General features: G+C 42.0%; 1 protein-coding gene across 1 annotated transcript in view; it reads left to right on the forward strand.

Moving 5' to 3' along the window:
- Positions 1-17194, forward strand: part of AGL (amylo-alpha-1,6-glucosidase and 4-alpha-glucanotransferase) — a 58614-nt gene extending 41420 nt beyond the window's left edge. Inside the window, exons 30-34 of the mRNA XM_084851894.1 lie at positions 8964-9175; positions 10417-10514; positions 11666-11753; positions 11854-11987; positions 13041-17194. Of these exons, the coding sequence (XP_084708020.1) occupies positions 8964-9175; positions 10417-10514; positions 11666-11753; positions 11854-11987; positions 13041-13158 (650 nt within the window). The 3' untranslated portion in view covers positions 13159-17194. The remainder of the gene's footprint in view (positions 1-8963; positions 9176-10416; positions 10515-11665; positions 11754-11853; positions 11988-13040) is intronic.
- Positions 17195-20902: the final 3708 nt, after the last annotated feature.

Consider the following 20902-nt stretch of genomic DNA (forward strand, 5'->3'; position numbering starts at 1 on the left):
CAGAAAAAAAAGTTTGTCCTGGTCATAGCTTGATGCACATAATTCAGGAGGTTTTCAGAGCATGGAGATAAACATTATCACCTGATAATGTCTTTAATTTTTTTAAAAATTTGTAATTATAACAGAAACAAAAATGGAAAATGGGGGCGGGCAAAAACAATAGAGAAAGGAAGGAAGGAAGGAAGGAAGGAAGGAAGGAAGGAAGGAAGGAAGAAAACATGACAAAAAGGGATATCCATTCACAATAAACCTTCACAACACCATTAATGAAAAGCAAAGAAAAACAAGATTTGACACTTCTGTTTCAAATATATACATGAATATAAGCAGTCCATAGATCTAAATAAATCACCTGGTAATGTCTGCACACCAAGGCACAGCTGTGGAGTCTGGTTTTAAAAGCTGGGAAGTTTGCTCATTTTCTCATGGAGAAATGTTCCTGTGGGACCCATGGAAAACCACCATTATATGGGATAAGCATCTTGTTGTTTTTAAAATTTAAACTTTTTACCATCTGCATAATAACTTTGCAGAAGTAACTCAAAATTATGATAATACATAAAATGTTATGGATCAGTTTACATTTTCATCTTTTTTGATTCTCAAAGAACAAATCACTGCTGGCTTCTAATTTCTTTTAAAATTAATGCTGGTCAAGATTTCCTCTGTGTTACATTTGTAACTCAAAATATACAAAGACTTTTTTTCTGATTGTGCCGCTTCTGCAGCGGGTGTTGAACTCTTAGGTTAGAAGTGCCAAGATAGTGATAAATCAGACTCAAAGGTTTACTTACAAGGAGTACTTTATTGGGTAACTTACAGCACTCAGGCGTACCCAGTGGTTGGATCAGACAGCTTCCCTGAACCATGAGCCATTGGGTCAAATGGGTTTTATACAATTAGGGATGTACGAAAGTCACTTACCTTTTCGCAGCTTGGATTCGTGGTGGGGGGGGAGGCGCTCCGTCCCTCCCCCCGGAATCCTCCCTGGGCCAGCTCTGCGGAGCCGCCGGCCAGGGCCGTCCACAGCCAGAGTTCCGGCCACGGATGGGCTGCTGCGGACGCAAATGGCGGCTGCCATAGCAGCCGCCATTTGTGTCCTGCGAAACTGCCGTGATAGGCTATGTAAGTATTTACGTAGCCTATCACGGCAAGCCAAAAAAAAACAAAACAGCGTACGCAAATGGCAGTGGCTATGGCGGCCGCCATTTGCGTTCCCTATTTTTAGCTGTTGTAGCCTACGTAAATATTTACGTAGGCTATTACGGCGAGAAAAGGGGAACGCAAATAGCGTAGTGGGTGCCATTTGTGTTCCTTTCCCCTCCCCCCTGTTTTAGCCTACGTAAATATTTAGGTAGGCTATTACGGCGGGGAAAAAAGGAACACAAATAGCACCCACTACGCTATTTGCGTTCCCCTTTTTTTCGCCATAATAGCCTACATAAATATTTACATAGGCTAAAACGGCTAAAAATAGGGAACGCAAATGGCGGCCGCCGTAGCCACCGCCATTTGCGTACGCTGTTTTTCCTCCCCCCCCCCCCATTTTAGCCTACGTAAATATTTACGTAGGCTATAACAGCGGGGAAAAAGGAACTCAAATAGCGCCCACTACGCTATTTGCATTCCGCTTTTGTGTTCCGCCTTTTGCGTCCCTGCGGAGGCCGTGATAGGCTACGTAAATATTTACATAGGCTAAAACAGCTAAAAATAGGGAACACAAATGGCGGCCACCGTAGCCGCCCCCATTTGCGTACGCTGTTTTTTTTATTTTTAAAAATTTAAAAATAGGGAACGCACAAGGCGTCCCTGTGTTAGCCGTGATAGGCTACGTAAGTATTTACGTAGGCTATCATGGCTATGATGAAGAAGCGAATGGCGGCCGCAGCCATTTGCAAGTCAGTGCGGACGGCAGCAGGTAAGTGCTCCGTTTCGCGCGCCTTTTGGGGGGGGGGGGGGGCTTCGTTCCGCCACGGATTTCGGGGATCCGTGGCGGAATTCTCTGACATCCCTATATACAATACATGTTAGCCATGAGGCAGCATAGCAGCAGCAAGCGCCCCTAGCGTTCATTCCCAGCATAAACTAACAGCACGTGGTTCTCAAGCACAGCCACCTGCAGCTTTAAGGTAAACAAACTCTGCTTCTCAGGCACATCAGTGATAAGACATTCTCCTCATTAGCAAGGAATGTTCTGAGAAGGCTGTTATCGGCCTTTTGACTCATCTGCACCTGCTCAGAGGCTTACTAGCATGGGAATTGCACAATAAACTTAAGCAAGCGTTATGGACCTCTAGGCCCCTCTAACACTACAAATGACTTGGCTACGCTCCTGAGGCCAATACATTGATGTAATTCTCCTCTCTTCTGAAATACCATTTTCTTTTCTTTTTTATACTTAATGTTCTTGGCTGTTCTCCTGAATACATTATCCTGGCTACATTAGAGTAGCCTGTTTCTGAAGTGCATTTCCATCTTCGACTGTAACCTGAGTGCTTGACGTAAGCTTAAATTTCTTGACCTATGGATTATATTTAGAGCTAGCCATAATTTCTCTCCTCCCATCTGTGGCCTGCACTTTTTTCAATTCATGTGAAGAATTAGATGGCTAGAACAGCCTTCTACTTTCCGGTGCCCTCTAGATATGCCCTCTAAACTCCCATCATTACCAGTCAGTGGCAATGCTGGCTAGAATGATAGGACTTACAATTTGGGGGTACCATGTTGGGGGAGACTGGCCTAGAAAATGCTGTTATACTGAGTAATCTACTAGAGAATTGGGGTAGTATGTGGGATTGAGTGTGGGACTTGAACTGGAGAGAGCTGTGTTCAAATTCTTTCTGAGTCATGCAGCTCCCTGGCTGACTTAGGTTGAGAGACAGCTGTTGTCCCAAAGAGAACTGTTGTGGGGGTAAAGTGGTATACGCCCATGTACACTCGCTACCCTGGACCACCTTAGAGCAATGGCAGGATACTAATGGCATAGATGAATAAGCTCACTTGTGTTTATGAATTCCTGCTCAAAATATAATGCTTTGCAGTGTTTACTCTTGTCCATAGTTATAGAGACACGCTCTCCTTTTTTTTGGTCACTGGTTTCATTTATAAAATAGAGGGTACTTCATTCTTTCGTGCCAGGTGGGTGAGGTTTCCTGGGAATGTGCAGCACTTGAGAGCAAAACTGATTGCAGTTCTGTGCAGGTTTATTCCTTTCATTTGGGTGGCTTTCCATACTGCTGCTTGTTCTCGAAGCATCTACAAATCTGCTTTTAGCAGCAGAGACTCCTAATATCCCGCTTCCCCTCCCCCAAGCTCTCACTTGTGCTGAGGTTCGGAGAAGGTAAGACACTCTGTGAGTCTCACCTGCTGTTTCTTACCTTCTCCATACACAGTGCAAATGAGAGAAATCTCTGCCTTTCCAGGAAAGCCCTCTCTTCATGCCGGGGGCGGGGTTAATGGCTGAGCGCAAATAACTACCTTCGTGTCTTACTAATCAGAATCAGTGCCAGCTCCAGGTTTTAGAGGGCTGTTAGGCAGGGGTGCTGCTAGGTTCTTAAAAGATCCGGGGCACAGGCCCATAACACAAATTTGCACACATATATATATATATATATATATATATATATAATATCCGAGTCTAAGCACACCTCTGATATAGATGTGTGTGTGTGTGTGTGTGTGTGTGTCTGGTGTGTGCATGTGGTTTGCTTGCGTGTGTGTATAGATTACATACATATATAAGAAGTGTGCATGGACGCCCCACCCCACGTCAACTCACATCCCGATTCAGCATTTTGGAAAACATCCCGCTTCTTCTCTGGCCAATTTGTAGTCAGTCCACTTCAGCTCAGCTCAGCAAAATGAGTCTTTATGCTTCCTGTTGAAAATTTTTAAAAAACTAACTTTTTCTCTTGGTCAGAACTGGATGATCATTTCAGGCATAGTAGCCCCCTAGAAGGGGATTACACCTGCCCAACGTCAGAAAAGTAGTTGCAGGGTTTATATTTTGATTTTCTTTTAAAGGGAACTGCCAATAACATTTTTATTACTTGGAAGAATTGGATAAACATGTCAGGATTCATTGTTCCATCAGAGGAGATCATGTCTCCAAATTTCAGAATGATAGCCACAAGTGTTTTTGTGCAAGGGTGACCTTGACATTTTGAGGTCTCCAAAAGAGGACATACTTCTCTCCTTATTTTCCTTGTGGACCATTGTTCTGAAAATTACAGGCAGCCTACAGTTGTCCCTAAGTAAGAAACCAGCAAAGTTTCAGAAGGATTGGTGCAGCAGTTCATGTGGAAGGGGAGTTGTCTAATTTGCGGGAGGAAGTGATTTGCTTTCCCTTCACCCCTTCCCCAATAGTTTTTTGGGTAAATTTGTATGAAAATGCACAGGTCATTAGAGGTGTGTCCCAGGCAAGAAACCTGCAAAGTTTCTGAAGAATACACATGCATGCAAATTTAGAATGACTAGAATTTATTTACATTTTACCAATATTAGCAGCAGGGGGTTATGGGTGGGAAGGTGCTATTGCAATCATGTCCTACTTGTGGGTTTCCTGTGGGCCTCTGGCTGGCCACTGTGTGAACTGCTGGACAAGATGGACCTTGGTCTGATGCAGCATGGCTCTTCTTATGTTCTTAAGTATAGAGTGCCTCTGAGCATATGCAGAATGCTTTTCTTTCACCACTGAGCACTTACATTCTCTCCCACCAATTCTATCCCCCTCTGTGTAACCAACCCTCCTCATCCTACCATCCTCCAGCAACTCTTCATAAAAACAGATCTCTTGTTTTGTGCAACTCTCCTCTACCTCGTCCTTGTTATGCACAAGCTGTCAATGTATCTTCCTCCCCATAACTTCAGTTGTGCCAAGACTTCACCAGGTTTCAGGCCAATGAGTCTGTTTTCAAAACTAGAGCTCAGTTATGGAGAAACTCTGAGCATGCACTAAGTGCCTTTCCCTCCCCACTGAAGCTAGCGTTCATGCAAAATGAAAAAAAAACACAAATGACAAAACATCCATAGGACTGAGCTGAAAGGGTAGTCAATTCATTAGATGGAATTGGGTAGGCACTGTATTAAGCCTGCATGCTCACAACTCAGGACTTATTTCTGAGTAAACATGCAGAACATCAAGGTGCAAACCTCCCTGCAAAAGTAACTCATGCTGGAATCCTATGCTGGAATCCGTGAAGGTAAGCCTCATTAAACATAATGGGGCTTCTGAGTAGGCATACATAGGATTGTATAAATTAGCAGTATTTATCTCCCCTCCACTTAAAAAAACAAACCAAAACCTCCTATTTTTATTAAAGCTTTCTGTTCATAGGAACATAGGAAGCTGCCTTGTACTGAGTCAGACCCTGGTCCATCTAGCGCAGTATTGTTGACACTGACTGGCAGCAGCGGCTCTCCAGAGTTGCAGGCAGGATTCTTTCCTAGCCCTACCTGGAGATTGAACCCGGGACCTTCTGCATGCCAAGCATGTGCTCTGCCACTGAGCTACAGCCCTTCCTATTGCTGGATAATGGCAACTGACAAACAAAACAGCCCCAGTTTTGTTTCCCTGCAACCATGCGAACCCACTTTTCTCAAAGGCTTGAGTGAGAAGGAGAAAAACCAACCCTCTTGTCTGTTTGTATAAAGTCAAATACAGTTCAGAACTTCTCTTGCCCACCAAAGAGAATTCTCTTTAAGAATTCCCCAAGATATGCTCTGGAATAAAGAAGAGAAAGAAAGAACAGGATAGGGGAGGGAAGAAGAAAAGAAGAATGGCGATTGGAAATGCAGGGGGTGGGGTAGAGAGAATTCCCTAAGCCAAGTGGCTCCTTTCAGAGAGGTAGTACTTCAGAGGAATTTAGGAGGCTGTGGAGGGCTTGTAAGGATTGCACGTACTTAAATGAACTTTATGAGGTGAGGTGGCTGAGGGCTTTTTCTAGCTTTTTTAAAACTGTAGAACCTGTTTAAAAGCCTTAGCACTTCCTCGATCATGATGCCACATAGTCCTAACCCTCCTTTTGAAATAATTTGAGTCCTGCGACTGTTTCATAGAAATTAAAGTGGAGGGGGAGAAAGAAGTTTGTAGAGGCTGATTGGATCCTTTGCTATACTGAAGCTACTAAACTTCTGCAGAAGCCAAAGGTTCCACTCTGGGGCAGTAAAATCAGGTGCTGTGTGAAATACCAGTATTTCACATGAAACTCTTTCTTCCTTCCCTTCTCCCTCTTCAAAATTTCATGCAAGCAAGCCCCCAACAGTGAGTATGTAAGAGCAGAAAAGTAGGGGGAGAGAGGTTTTTTGCACCTCAAAAAACCCTACACCAGAGATTAGGGATAGTGACCTCCTAATGGTCACCTTAAATTCCTTTTGATTAGGATCTCTAATTCCCTGTGGGGCTTGGCAGTTTTTACTTTCTTTGAGAAAAGGAAACTTTACGCATGGCTAGCACAAAAGCCACTGGAACTAACTGTCTGAAATTTGGCAGGTTCAGTCAGCTCTATAGGGGCTGCCAGGTCCCCAAATTACATGCATGTATATGGAAGCACAAAAAAGATACAGCTCTTTGCTTTGACACATTTTCTTGAAAAAAGCTAATTTTACCTGTGGCTACCACAAAAGCCACTAGGCCTAACTGTCTGAAATTTGACAGATTCTGTCATCTATATAGGGGCTACCAGGTCCCCAAACTCTATGCAGTTATGTGGAAGCACACAAAAAATATAGCTCTTTGCTTTGACAGATTTTCTTGAAAATAGCAAAATGTACCTGTGACTAGCACAAAAGCCACTGGACCTAACTGCCTGAAACTGGGCAGGTTCAGTCAACTCCATGGGGGCTACCAGGTCTCCAAATTTCATGTATTTATCATACAAAATAAGAAAGGTATGGCCATTTCTGTTTTCCAATGCAAGTCAATGGGAAAATGTAAAAAAAATGGCAATTAGGACAGCTCAAAAGATCTGGGGCACAGTTCAGATCCGGGGCCTGTGCCCAGGTGGGCTCCCTCAATGATGCCCCTGCTGTTGGGCAAGACAGCCTCAATGGCTGCCTTCCTTCAGTGAGTCTACATTCTCACCACCATTGTCACCAGCTACAACAGTTCCTCATCCTTTCTCTCATCATTGCTACCATTTGCTTGCTGGACAGATAGAGAACCAGTGAGCAAGTAGGCAGAGGCATCTGCTGCTTCTTTTCACCATCACCGTGGTCTAGGCCAGAGCGAGGGGCAGGTGAATAAGGAGGTTGCAATGGTGAAGAAGAGGAACAATTCCAGGGGGTTTTTGTCAGTCGGCCCCTGCTAGGGTGTGGGCCCTCAACAGGTGCCCTACTACGCCTATTGTTGACACCAGCCCCGCCCAGAATAGCAGGCTTTTGTAAATGTCTGAATAACTCCAAAGACAACAAAAAAGCTGCTTACCAATGGTAAAACTTGCATAGGAAAAATAACTTAAATTCAGATATACAAGAAATAAAAGACACTTCATGTTGCATTCTGATTTAGTGTACTTAAGGCATGAATTCATTAACCAGGGCAAACTGCATAGAAATTAAATCACTTCTTAGATGCCAAACTCCCTTCTCTTCCCGACAAGCGGGCAGAATCAGCTGTACACATGTAGCAGAATGAGGTGGTAAATTCCTTAGTGGACTGTACCTCTTCAGCCTGCAGGTGGAATTGAGCCATTTTTTCATGCTCCCCGTGTTTAAAAATGGAATAGTCTTACAGGTCAAAACAAAATAAAACTCAGAGGCTCAGAAACCCTGGGAAAGAGCTTCTGGTCTAGCCTGCTCCTCACTGTGCCAATATTCCGCTGGCAGGGAGTGTTCAGACATGTGATCCCCCTCCCCTGTCCACACAAACCCACCTGCAACCTGAAGTGGTCCAGTGGTCCATACTGATGCATGTGTAGGCCATACATAGGCTCCATTTCTGTCCACAGATGAGATTATTAGGACAACACTGGAACGCATGCCCTTGTGGCCAAAGCAGAAATTACATTAAGGATTTGAGTTGTTTTTTTACACTAGTGTGAGCTAAGGGGGCCCAGTCCAGATCAGAACCCTAGCAGGAGGGGTAGGGGTCTTTAATCCCTCCTGCTATGGGCCCAATCTGGATTGGGGTGGGGGGGCACGCCTGCAATTTATAGGGCAAAATAGTCATACATTTGCTGTAATGCAGGGGTGCAGAACTAGATGGAGGTGGGTGGGGCCCCCATCAGGCTCCCTGCAAGCTGGATGGTGTCAATGGGCATAGCCATACCCACTGATGTCATGGTACTGCTCATTTTAGCCTGTCTCAGTGCTAAAAGAGAGAATAGCATGGAGATACGGACTCATCTAATGGTGGGATTAGCAGCCTCTCCTTCCAGTGCCGGCAGGGTAGCATGGTATCTGGCATCCCCATGGGGTTACTGTGTGCCTTGTGAAGCGACTTGGCTGCCGCTCTTCTCAGCACCAGATGTGTCCCCTGCCACCCAAGGGGAACCATGGGTCTGCGAGCTGGATTGGGGAGCCTAGCAGGCTGCATTAGGCCCGCAGGCTGGGAGTTCTGCACCCCTGCTTTAATGGATCACTATTTAGCACTATAAATTGCAGACATGGGAGGAGGGGCGACAAAAGACATAGCTGCTTGCTATGTCTTTGTGCAGTTGTTCCCCATTCTAAGAAGTTGAAAGGCTTCTGTTAAGGCTTGGTAACTGGCAGTAAGAGGTTTAGCTAAAATAGGGTGGTATTTTTGGCCCCACCCCTTTTGCCTTTAGCCCTGCCCACCACTAGAATGCCGCCCCACCCGAAAGCTTCTCTGAAGTGGAATTTGGCCCTCTGGCTGAAAGAGATTCTGCACCCTGCAAGATAATTACAGCATTGCTACAATGTACTGGCATATGTCTTTTATTTCTTTTTCTGTTGATGCTAACATGTTATGCAAGACCGATCTTTTATATTATACTGTTTTCCAGGAAAAGAAGAGACCATTACATATGATCAGTGGAACAGAAAAATCCAAGCACACTTCGAAAAGTTATTCTTTGTCTCTGAGAACCCAGCAGATCCCAATGAGAAGCATCCAACTCTAGTTCATAAGCGGGGCATATACAAGGACAGCTATGGAGCATCAAGCCCTTGGTGTGACTATCAACTAAGGCCAAATTTCCCAGTAGCAATGGTTGTGGTATGTGTTGTGTAGATATACTTTAGAAATTGTTATATTGCTTTCTTATATCATTTACTTATGTTTGCATTAAAATAAGCTTGCATTGCACAGTTTATTTTTCCTTTGTCGATGCATTGCAAATTATTTCAGTGATACTTTTAATGATGAGTGAAATATGATTTAGGAGTGGGGAACATTGAACCTTACTTCTGAACCCTCCAAAATGCTTATCATGTACTTAGATCTGTTTACCAGCTTTATCATTAGCATGAACATTTAATGTTCCTGAAGAATAAACATGTTAGACACTCTTTTTCCTGTCTTTGGGCTTTTCTACACAAGGCACTTATCATGTGCTTGTCATTCCCTATTCATGGTTGTTTATAGGTTTTCTAGACAGCGTGACCCTCCAGTTTTGCTTCTGTGTCTAATGAGCACTTTCAGTGAGTTTTTTGTAGAGCAGGGGAAATGTGGCATTTAATTTTGAAAGCGAAAGAAAGTGCTGTTTTCACTTGTGTATTTGTGCTATTTTGCTGTACCGCAGTGCCCCCTAGAGCTTATGTAGCAGAAAAACAGGAAAGGAACCCCTCTTCGTATAGTGCTTGGGTCTCAGTTCTGCGACGAAACCGAAAATTGATATAAATGATTAACAGCCTAGTATAGAAAAGCTCTTTGTCACAGACTATCCTTATAAATTCTTAAGATGCTATACACAACTCGTCTGCACCAAAGATGTTGTGCTACAGTCATCCCATCCCTTTAGCTTTGACAAACCCCACGATTATCTGGGGTCTAGAGACTGCAAAGCCTGTCCGCTATGCAACGAATAGCAGTGTGGGCACTCTTGGTCGCAACAGCTCCCTGTGAAAAGCCACATGCTTGGGATGCTAACCGTGAGCTGTTGTAACTGCTCCCACCAACCACAACAGTGCTAGTGGTGGTTGTGCAGCCACTGAGCACCGAAGTCTCTGATCTCCAGGTATGCTTGGCATTTCCCTGGGTTCACTTACCTGTTCTGACAAGGGAGAAGAGGGAAAGACTGCACCAGCAAAGTGAGGGACATTTGTGGATTGTGCTCTTTAGTAAATAAGCTATTTAAACTCTCATTTAAAAAAATGATGTTTTAGATTACAGTATGGACATACGGGTGGGGAATTAAAATATGACCAAAATGCAGGATGTTTATTGTTAATTTAATTCTGCAGAGTTCTGGGTTTTTTGTTTTTAAGAAAACTATTTTTCAATTTTTTTGTGTCAAGGCACCTGAAATGTTCTCTACTGAGTATGCTTGGAAAGCACTTGAAATGTTAGAGCAAAAGCTACTTGGTCCACTTGGCATGAAAACTTTAGACCCAGAGTAAGTATGATAGAGAGCTGGTTAATAACAAAGACCATCCTGCTTATTCACTCTGAATTTGGAACTATATTCTATACAGAACAGACAAAGGTGTCTATCTGTCTCCAGGACTTCCTCACTAAGAGAAAGCTGGAGTTCTGTTTCATCAAATATAGGAGTAAATGTCTCCTGATAGAGACATCTGTTCAAAACTTCCCAGACTGTCAGGTTGTGATAGTATCTACCTTTCCAAAGTCCCCTCTCAATCCACCTCCTATGATTTCCACCTCTGCTTTAATACAATAGCATTTGAATATATTTGGCAGGCAGGGCGGGGAGGAATAAAACACAGCATCCAACTGAAATAATCTCATGGACTGGGATAGTAGTGCGAGTCCCCATCAGTATGAAAATAGGTTTGGCCTTACTGCTGGTCAGAGACCCAGATGGTGGATGCTCTTCTCCGAGTGCTACAAGGTTGATTTCACAAAGAAGAACACTGAATCCCAGCTGAATCAGAGAACAACTTCCCCCATTATCAGTACCCCCCAGTTTCTTCTCTCCTAAGTGGTCTGGTGTCCTAAAAAGTGGACCTCCCCATCCTTATCTATCAGGGTGTGTTCAGAGATTTATGGGGGCGGGGTCCATGGTTGGGCAATAGAGATTTTCAAATACCATAAAATGCCCCATACAGTTGGAGAAAGATGGCTACACTGCTAGTAGTACAAACTTCAGACCATTCACCTCATTTATCAATAGATGGTATCTAAAGTAAGTGTTGACAGCTTAATAAAAATAACACACTAACAATAAAATTCACTAACTTAAAAAAAATCCAACCCACAGACAATCTAAAAGCCCACAAAAACCATCAGTAAAAGCCCCTCAAGGGCCTGCAGCTACAACTATTTTTAATAACCTCCCAAAGCCTTTGAGAAGAAAAAAATTAACTTGTCATTTAAAAGCCAGTTGGAAGAGAGCAGGCCAAACATCCCTGAGAAGGGAATTCCACAGCCTTGGTGCCACCGCTGAATGTTGCTTACAAATAACTGATGGGTTTTAAATAACAAATATTGAAAAGGTTCTGAATAATATTCTGTTGAATTTAGATAAATTATTTCCACAAAGATATTTATTGCCTTTTTGTTTATATGTTTTTCCTTTTGTTACAGTGATATGGTTTACTGTGGTGTATATGACAATGCCTTAGACAACGATAACTACAATGTGGCTAAAGGATTTAATTACCATCAAGGGCCTGTAAGATTTGTGCTTCAGCGGTTTTCATCAATAATTTCCTTGCTCCTTACCAAGTATTTGTGTCTGTAATTCTGCTTTTCTTGCTTTTTTTTTTTTAAAGGAATGGCTTTGGCCCATTGGATATTTCCTCCGTGCCAAGTTGTACTTCTCCAAGTTAATTGGTCCAGAGATATATGCAAAGACTGTGTTTTTGATTAAGAATGTTCTTTCCCGCCATTACGTTCATCTTGAGAGGTAGCTTTCATTTTGAGAACTTGAAATATTACTGTTGGACACAATTGGTTTTGATATTCAGTCCAAAATGAAATAGGTCTCATAACATGAATATCTATGCGGCAAACATGGAAGGAGAGGTAGAGAAGAAAGAGCTTTGCCTATATTCAAGGTAATAGCCACTGTGACAGGGTAACTCAGACTGAATTTGATCACAATTTTTGTAAACTGACCAGTAAAAGACCTGTGAAATGGAATTAGGATTATTAGCTTTAAGTTATAGATGAGAATGAGACAAGAGTGCATCATAAGCAATCATAATTATTTTAATACTTTTATACCTCAACCCTACATGCTTTTACATTGGAGCTACTTATCAATCTGATCCATCAGCAGCAATCTCTATGCAGAAGCAGGAAACTACATGTTGTCCATGTCTACTAGATAGATAAACAATTCCTGTCCTCAGGAATAGGGATGGAGAAAAAGATAGTACAAAATACCTGCATCAGACAAGCAACCCTGATATTCATCATAGTTGTTTGGGAAAGGCATAGTTTCTGCATTTTCCATCTCCCACCCCAATTGTAGATGGTCCTTGTAAGATAATTTCCCTGAATTAAATCTGACAAGTAACATCAGTTCCTTAATGAAGCAGGAGAAGAATGTTGGGGGCCAGGACTTTGTCTGGCTGTTTCCTTTTCCTCTTCTGAAAGGTGATTGGTCACATCCAGGAATCCCTTATGGTTCTCAATCTTCAACCTGAAAACCAGAAAATGGGTGCCCAACCCTACAGGATCAGATGGGCACCGAGAGAGTGCTATTTTCCATCTCGATTCTTTGCCATATACTGAGGAACATGCATGCACTCTTCTATGGAATGGGGGCCTATCTATTTTGAAAACCAGTGCTGTGGTGCAACACCCCTGCCTCTACCCAGATCCTCCTGGCATCCTCTTAGACACACATCCCCATGTGGGTTTTCCCTTACTTATGTAAGATGTGTTCTTTTAAGTTAATAAAATAGTCAGTTATTCTGCTAGTGATATATTAACTTTGTTTTTTTGTTTGCAGATCCCCTTGGAAGGGCCTTCCAGAACTGACGAACGAAAATGGTCAATATTGCCCTTTCAGCTGCGAAACACAGGCCTGGTCAATTGCTGTGATCCTCGAGGTTCTCTATGACTTGTAAAAGTGGTTCTTTGTCTTGATAAAACTGCTAGATCTTATCCTGAATGCAAGTAATCATGCTTGTCCCATAGTAAAACAAAAATAGTCATGCTTGTAGAAATGGCTTGTGAAATGGCCTCTACTTTCCAGACACTTGTAGGAGCATTTGTGGGTGCCCGTCCTTTGAGACTCTCTCTCTCTCCCCCTCCCTCCCCCCCCCTCTCTCACACACGCACACACACACTCTCACACTCAAAATTAATAACTAGAAATGGAAAAATGTAATAAATTATACTGTAACGGGTTTCAAACTCAGTTTCTTGCATGCAGTAAGATTTTATTTCAAAAGTCTGTGGAAGAACTCCCATATATAAAAATTTCATTGTACCACTGAACCTGCATTATGAAAACAAGTAAAAGGAACGTAAAGCCAAACTAAACATGTTTAAACCTAGAGCTGCCACTGCCATATAGAAAGGGAAGTATCACCTGGTTTGAGGAGTAACAGACTCAAGCAGGTGAGAAATGTGGAACCCTCCCCAAGCCCGCCACTTACCTCTCTGCAGGCCCTCTTCCCCATTTCCTGTCTCTGAGCCTAGCTAAAGGGAAAGTGACATCAGAGGACACGGAAAAGTAAGCTTTTAGCAGGGGCAGCAGGTTTTGCACACCTTACTTGCATGCCCTGTTTGTTCTTAAAAGTGGACTCCCTGAGCTCCCACTTCCTATGTGATTGTGGCAGATGCCCCTTTTCATTGGGGCGGGGGGGTTGGCCATGGTAGCACATTCCATGAGCATTACATTTATTTAGGATGTCCTTCCCTTTATTTTTTGAAGTGGGGTGGGCTTACTCAGAAGCTCTACTTTAACACAGTGAGTAGTATCCAACTGTGCCCCAGCGCTAGTGCTAATGACATTGCAGTAGTGTAAACCAACGCTTGCATAATGTAACTAGCGATTGCTAGGGCAATGGGGAAAAGCAACAATTTGCTGCCACCACTTTTTCCATTGCAAGTGATAGTTAATGTATGCAAGAGTTGGTTTATGCTAGCACAACATCATTAGCATTAGTGCTGGGGCACAGTTTGGATACTACCCTCTGGGGCTAACATTTTGTACAAAGGGACTCATGCCCTGCAACAATCTGGCCATGCCATGCAGACCCCCCCCCCCTGTTTTCTTGAGGTCTAGAATAATAATAAACAGTTCCTAAACTGTCCCATGGATTACTTTTGTATATTGAGAATCTCCTATTATCCCTTTATTGCAAATCCCACTTGAGTTGGTGCTGTTAATTGGTGAATTGGGCTGTACAAGGCTCACCCTTACAAAAGAAGCTACAAATTTAGGAAAACATTTATATCCCTCTTCACATAATGGCTCTTTGTACATCAGCCCTAGGTAACCTGCATGAAGAGAATTGCTCTTTAGCAGGTCATTTTAAGAGATTCTTTCCTTCAGTTCAAGCCAATTTGTTTTAAGTACTTTAGATTATGGTTTAGTGAAAGCATCTGGAACTCAGTAGCCTGAATTCAGCTATGCCATTATTTCAGTGCAATTAATCAGCAAAAGCCAGATTAGGCAAAGATGTCCCTTTCTATTGCAGAAGGAAATAGTAAGACATGGCTTAAAATATAGGGTGGTGACAATGCAAATCTCACTGCCTATTTTTAATTTGTGTATGTATTATTAATAATTTTATAGTGTGCTTTAATCATTTCAATACTACTGTTAATATTTAATCTCCAAAGCAAAAGCATATAGTTTGAGGTTTATCTGAGGACATGCTGATGGCAGAGGCATGTAGTCAAACAGGTTAGAAATAATGTTACTCTGCAGCTATATTGTGGTGTACAACGCCTTTTAAAAATGTCTATTTAATGTGTTCATATTGGTACTTTGATACTATGAATAATTTAAGAGATCTTAATGGTTGACACTTGCACTACTACTTCATTTAGTAAGCATAATTGTGTCAGTGAATGCCATCTAAGCATTAGGGTGTTCTTTTTTTTATTAGTAAAGGGTAAATTCTACTGTAAAAACTTTGTTTTGACATTCCTAACTATTTTCAGTCATATTAATGAGCGGCTAATTCAAATTGTATGTATCCAGTTTTCTTGTGGGCTTTTTAAAAAGCTACTTTAGAAAACAGATACTGTTCTATTTATTTTTATTTTTTAAAGCCTCATATGTTAAAAGAAAGACTGAGGAAATATACATCAGGCTAAGACAATCTGTTAGGAAAACATTTCTTAGTGTTTAGGAAGCATTTTATTAAAAACAATTGAGGTTAGAATCCTATATTAACCTGGAAGGAAATCCCATTGAACTCAGTGGGGCTTATTTCTGCATAGGTTATGTATAACATTGCTCTGTTATATACCCAAAAAACTAATTACTGAATCTCAATATCCAACTTGTAAATTAGTACCAATGTATATGACCAAATTGTGCTCTGCATGATACTCTTTGAGGTAGCTATCTTAGGGAAGTATATGGATGTTACATCTGAGCAAATGGGAAATCTTTCCTTACCTTTCACCAGGCAAAGAGCTTTTTGGCCATATGAATTTGCAAAAAATCTAATTGGCTTCAGAGGAACATACGTTGGTGCACTTTAGAATTCACACCCTAAAGGCTTGTCCTTTGCGCCAAACTAGACTTGAAGATAGAAGTTCCACATGGAGCACAGAACTGTCCAAATTGTGTGGAAAGAAAGGGGTGTCTGATTTTTAACAGCAAAAGGGTTGCCGACAGCTTATGTCACTGCAACTTCTCTCCCTGAGCATTTTCTTTTCAGCCAAGCTCCAATACCGGAAGTGACCTCCCTTGGGGTAAAAGTGCTTGAGGAGTGGAGCTGCAAAGAGGTAAGCGGGAAGGAATGTTCAACAACCCTACACTCATGTGCTTCTTTTGTTGTTAATATTGGCTCCCCGCCACATTTTCCTTTCTTAATCGGGGGAGTTTCAGCACGGCCAATAACACGTCTAGTTTGGCCTTTGAGTCTAGGTGGGCTTTTTCCTGCAAGCATTCGGAAAGCATATGTACTTCTTAAAAAATTCAGTATGCTGTTACAAAGCTGAGAAAGAACTTGCAAAATTGTATTGTACTAACTAAACAGATTTCCACATGGTTTGGCTTTTCAGAGATTGAAAAAACTGTTTGAAAGGGGAGGAATGAGTAGTCATCAGTTCTTCCATTCTGTTGAAATCTTGTGAGTTGCATTTGTCATGTCTGAAAACAGTATATGTTTCTCATGCTAGTGTTTTTTTGTATAATAATAAAAATCATAAATGCTTAATACATTTTGGTTCTAAATCTGTATGCAAATAACGTACACAAATATTACATAGATATTTTAAAATGTATAGATGTTTAAAAAGTTAATGCATATGCCTTATTGGAAAAACTAAGTATGATGTTCGTAATAATTACATACTTCCATTTCATTGACCTATACTTGGTTATGGAGAAAAGGACACCTTCAAATGAAAATTTCCATTTCGCTACTTTAGCAATGATCTCAGGCATTGACATGATGGAGAATACACAAATTGAGTCTGGAAAGCATAGCTAGAATTTGCTTGGAGAAAAATCTTTTAATAAAGGTAATAGGCTTGTCAGTTGGCAGATAAGAATATGCTATACTATTGTTTAGGCTTGTTCTAATAGACATTTTACTACCAACCGTGTGGTTAAAAAAACTTCTTGTAGGCAGACTGAAGAGACACCTTTTCCACAGTCTACTTTATGCCATGACTCCCAGCAATCAGTGTTTCATTCTGCTTCAACAGTAGAGCAAAGCCATTCGGGTATCACATTTGCACACATTGCTTGCTGCTTCAAATAGATTTGTAATTTTCATTTCATTTCATTAGTACTTAAAAAGCCTGAAAAACTATTGAAAAGGGAATCATGGGAATACTGCATGTTGTATAATGCAAAGTGCAGTTGTTGCACACATGAGTTTTGTGTGTTTGTCTGGTACAATTATTTTTGTTACATGAATGATATTTTTCTGTCATTATCTGTGAGTGACATTAAATAAAAGTCTAACCAAGATCCACTTTGCCACCTTTATTAATATGCGCATAACTATAGTGGTCCCAGCAATGAAGCCTAGCAGGAACAGAGGAGGGGAGGATAGCTGGACCCTTAGTCCTGCGTATGCCATGAGGCACACTGCTCCACATCCAGTCTCAAGGTGAGGATGGAGCTTAATGTAATATTGAGAACTGGGCACCAAGAATATGGTGGGAAAGCCCCAGGGTCAGTTTCTCCTAGGCCAGGGATAGGCAACCTGGTGCCCTCCTGATGTTTTAGACTACAGCTCCCATAATTCCTGACCATTGGCCATGCTGGCTGAAGATGATGGGAGTTGTAGGCCAAAACATCTGGATGGCACCAGTTTGCCAACCCCTGTCCTAAGGTTTTCCCTATCAGCCTGAGTGTTCAGGGATTCTCATGGTTCACTGGGTGTTGAAACTCTGTTAGAAGATGGAGCCTAATTTGCAGATGCTCTGTTCCCAGGCCTGATGGCTGTCCAGTTGCTGTTTATAAGGAACTGGTGTTTCTAGGCAGGTGTTCAAGTACCCCAACAGGCACGGCCAGCCTTAGGGGTGGGTGAGCTGGGTGGTTGACCAGGGTACCAAGCTGAAGCTGAGGGGATCGCCAAGCAGAGCTCAGTGCCTGTGTATTTTGAATGTACTGTCTGCAGTGAGCTAGGGTGGCAAAAAGTAAGTGTCTGTAACCCTTTTTTCAAGGTTCTATAGGTTAGTTGGGTGCTAACTACAAAAACTATCTTCCGTCAATTAACTTTAAAGTATGTTTCTTTTCAATTTTTACTTTGATGTCATTTGTGCTACATAAAAATCAATGGAACACACCTTTACATTGAGGCAATGTTAACAAGCACTTAGTACTTCAAATACTTTAAATACTATAAGCATTATATAAATAATAAAATAAAGCTGTAAGAAGTCAGGTGGATACCCTTTTTATTTATCGCTTTCCTTCATTATTCTTTTTAAAGATAAAAATAATGGATATTCTAAAATATGCTTTGCGTTTTCTGTTCTGAGCCCCAAACAGTTTTCTGGAGGACTTTTTCACAAATACCCCAGTGAAGACACTGATATATACCCCACCATGGTAGGTGGTATGGTGGTATCAGCTTCATCTGTGCCACAAAACTGGTTGGCATACAAGACAGTTGCTAGGCTTGGTCATGAGGGTACCACAGCTCTATATTTTAGTGCAATGATCATTTTCAAATTTAAAAAAAAAACAGCAAGGGAAGAAGACTGAAGAAGAAGCTACAGCCTGGGAGACGGTAGTGTATTGTGATACTGTCCCTTTGCAACTAGTTATATCTAGAACAAACGGCCTGCTTCTTGTAGCTGAGGAGGGAGTGTTGGAGCTCAGGGAGGAGAGCTTGCAGCAGTAGCTATTTTGTGTGTCTGCTGAACATGCAACTCCATGAGAGTCATCTTTTGAGAACCAAGCACACCATATTACAGAGACTTCATTGGGATCCTAGAACTGGAGCAGGAGTGCATCGAAAGCACAGCAGCAAATTAGAGGTAGCTTTCTCTGGGCCATTTTCATAGACGTTGCTGGGGAAAGGCCTGGGAGTAGCAGGGCCTGATACACCGCTATGTTTTGCAGTCATGCTGTACAAGCTGTACAACTTCATAACACTGCAAAGTTGCAAGGCTGCCGGGGGGGGGGGGGAATTTGCTTTGGCCCTCATAAAGCAAGATGCCCCCAACCTCAGTTCCTGTGTGTACCATTGGTCCTTGCCTGGGCCCTGTCACATTGCTCACCAGAATTCTTAGTATTTTGTTTAAAGTTTTCATAAAAAGAGGAAATGGTATATCAGAGTGCAGGATGAGACTGAATCTCAATGTGTAATTGTGACATAATGGGACCTCTCCCTGGCCATGATGAAGTAAATATTTTACATAGTTGTGCATGAAACAGAATAGAACTTTATTTGAAGCTTAAATTGGCTCTAAAATGTATTCTTGGGAGGTTGGAAGGGAGCAGCCTGTGTTTTAGCTAAGGGAGTCTAAACCTATCACAGTAAGGTAAAATCTTTATTTACGTCTGGGCAGCAATAGAGATAAGATTGGTCAGGCAAGATTATGATTGGCACAGGCCACGTAGCCCTGGTTACAGGGTTTGTTGTAAGGAGGGAAGGATTTAAGGAGGGATTCTGTGGCTGAGCAGGCAGCCTGTTCTTGAATCTTGTTACAGAAAAAAACTCCAGGGCTCCGGGGGAAGTTCAAGGTTTTAAAGTTCAAGGAGTTCAAGGACTAAGTGAACACCGCCTAAGATTTCCAGGCAAGGTGCCACTGGAGAGTAATTTTCTGTGGCAGTTACCACAGAGAAAGGCATAAGAGTGGCCTTAACGGAGGAATCGTTCCTGAGTGAGTAGTGGAGAAGGTCAGCAGTAGGCCATACCCAGAAGACCTGTGAGACTGAGCCCCAAGAAGCAGAAAGAAGCTCTGCCAGAAGGGGTTTGGAATTTGGAGGAGGTACTCAAGAGAAGCACAATCTGATCTCTATTCCCTTACCCTCATGTAAGAAAAAATGAAGTGTGTCTATCCTTCTGCTTGATCCCAGGGCAAGGAGGAGGTGCAGGCAAGAATTCGTAGATGTACTCTGTGCATGCAATAACTATCGCATTTGACCCCCAGCTTTGTACATATATGCATGGGTCCTTGCAAGGGGCAGCAGCAGGGCCCCAACATCACACCTGCCCCAATCTCCATAAATCTGACCACAGGAGGGGGTGGGCACTGAAGGAACTCCTCACCCAGGGTGCTATTTATCCTAGGGCCGGCCCTGTCAACAGGCAGCTGGTGCTGGAGTGCCTTTGTCCTGAAGTCACTCCAGCAGAGTTACAATAATCACTGTGTGGTCCCAGCATTCTCAGATGCTGTGTAGGAGTGCTGTTTCCCATAATGTGTTGTACCATCTCCTTACATTTAAGCTTTCTGTGTCCTTCACAGAAATGCTGTGTCCAGCATTTGGCTTATCAGCATACATGCTGCTATTAGAAAATATTCAATTTGCTTTTTATATAATAAAGTTTGATTTTGACCATCAAATGTGTTAAGTAAAGCCAATTCTGGTGTTTTAACTACTTTTGTTTCCGTTATGATAGATATTTCTCGGAAGAATTCCATCCAAAATCTTTGGTTACATTCACAGTCCCACCACATATGAACACAGGATTGCCAAACCCCACAGCCTCTCCAGCACAATGGTGAGTATGATTTCTCTATCTTTGCTATTTTAACTGGCGTTAAATACCATTTTTGTAATATTTTAAGCAATATCTCTGTACATTTAGCTGATGTAGCTTTAAAGGGGATTTCCCCCCACATTTTTGCCCAGTATTCTTGATCTATTTTAATGTTCCCGTCAGGCTCCCAACAAATTTGTAGCCCTTGTAATGATCCTGAATCTTGTTGGAGTAATAATTTATATAAATTAGTTATTTGTCCTTTATCTTTTTCTGTTATGGAAACTACCATTCTTTCAAAATATCTCATGTTTCTGGTACCTTGCTGTATAATATGCTGCTTTCTAATAAATGTAGATAATTGATACCACATTAACCATGTAACATTTGTATTCCTCAGTGACAATAATATTTTATATAGCACTTTTAAGCTTTCAAAGTGCTTCCAATGCATTATCAAGTTGTAATCTTTATTGTGTATGTTAATGCACAATAGAAATTTGAATGTAAAACC

Source organism: Heloderma suspectum, chromosome 4 (genome assembly GCF_057233095.1).
Source record: "Heloderma suspectum isolate Gila_16-S chromosome 4, 16-S_ref, whole genome shotgun sequence".
Taxonomy (NCBI): domain Eukaryota; kingdom Metazoa; phylum Chordata; class Lepidosauria; order Squamata; family Helodermatidae; genus Heloderma; species Heloderma suspectum.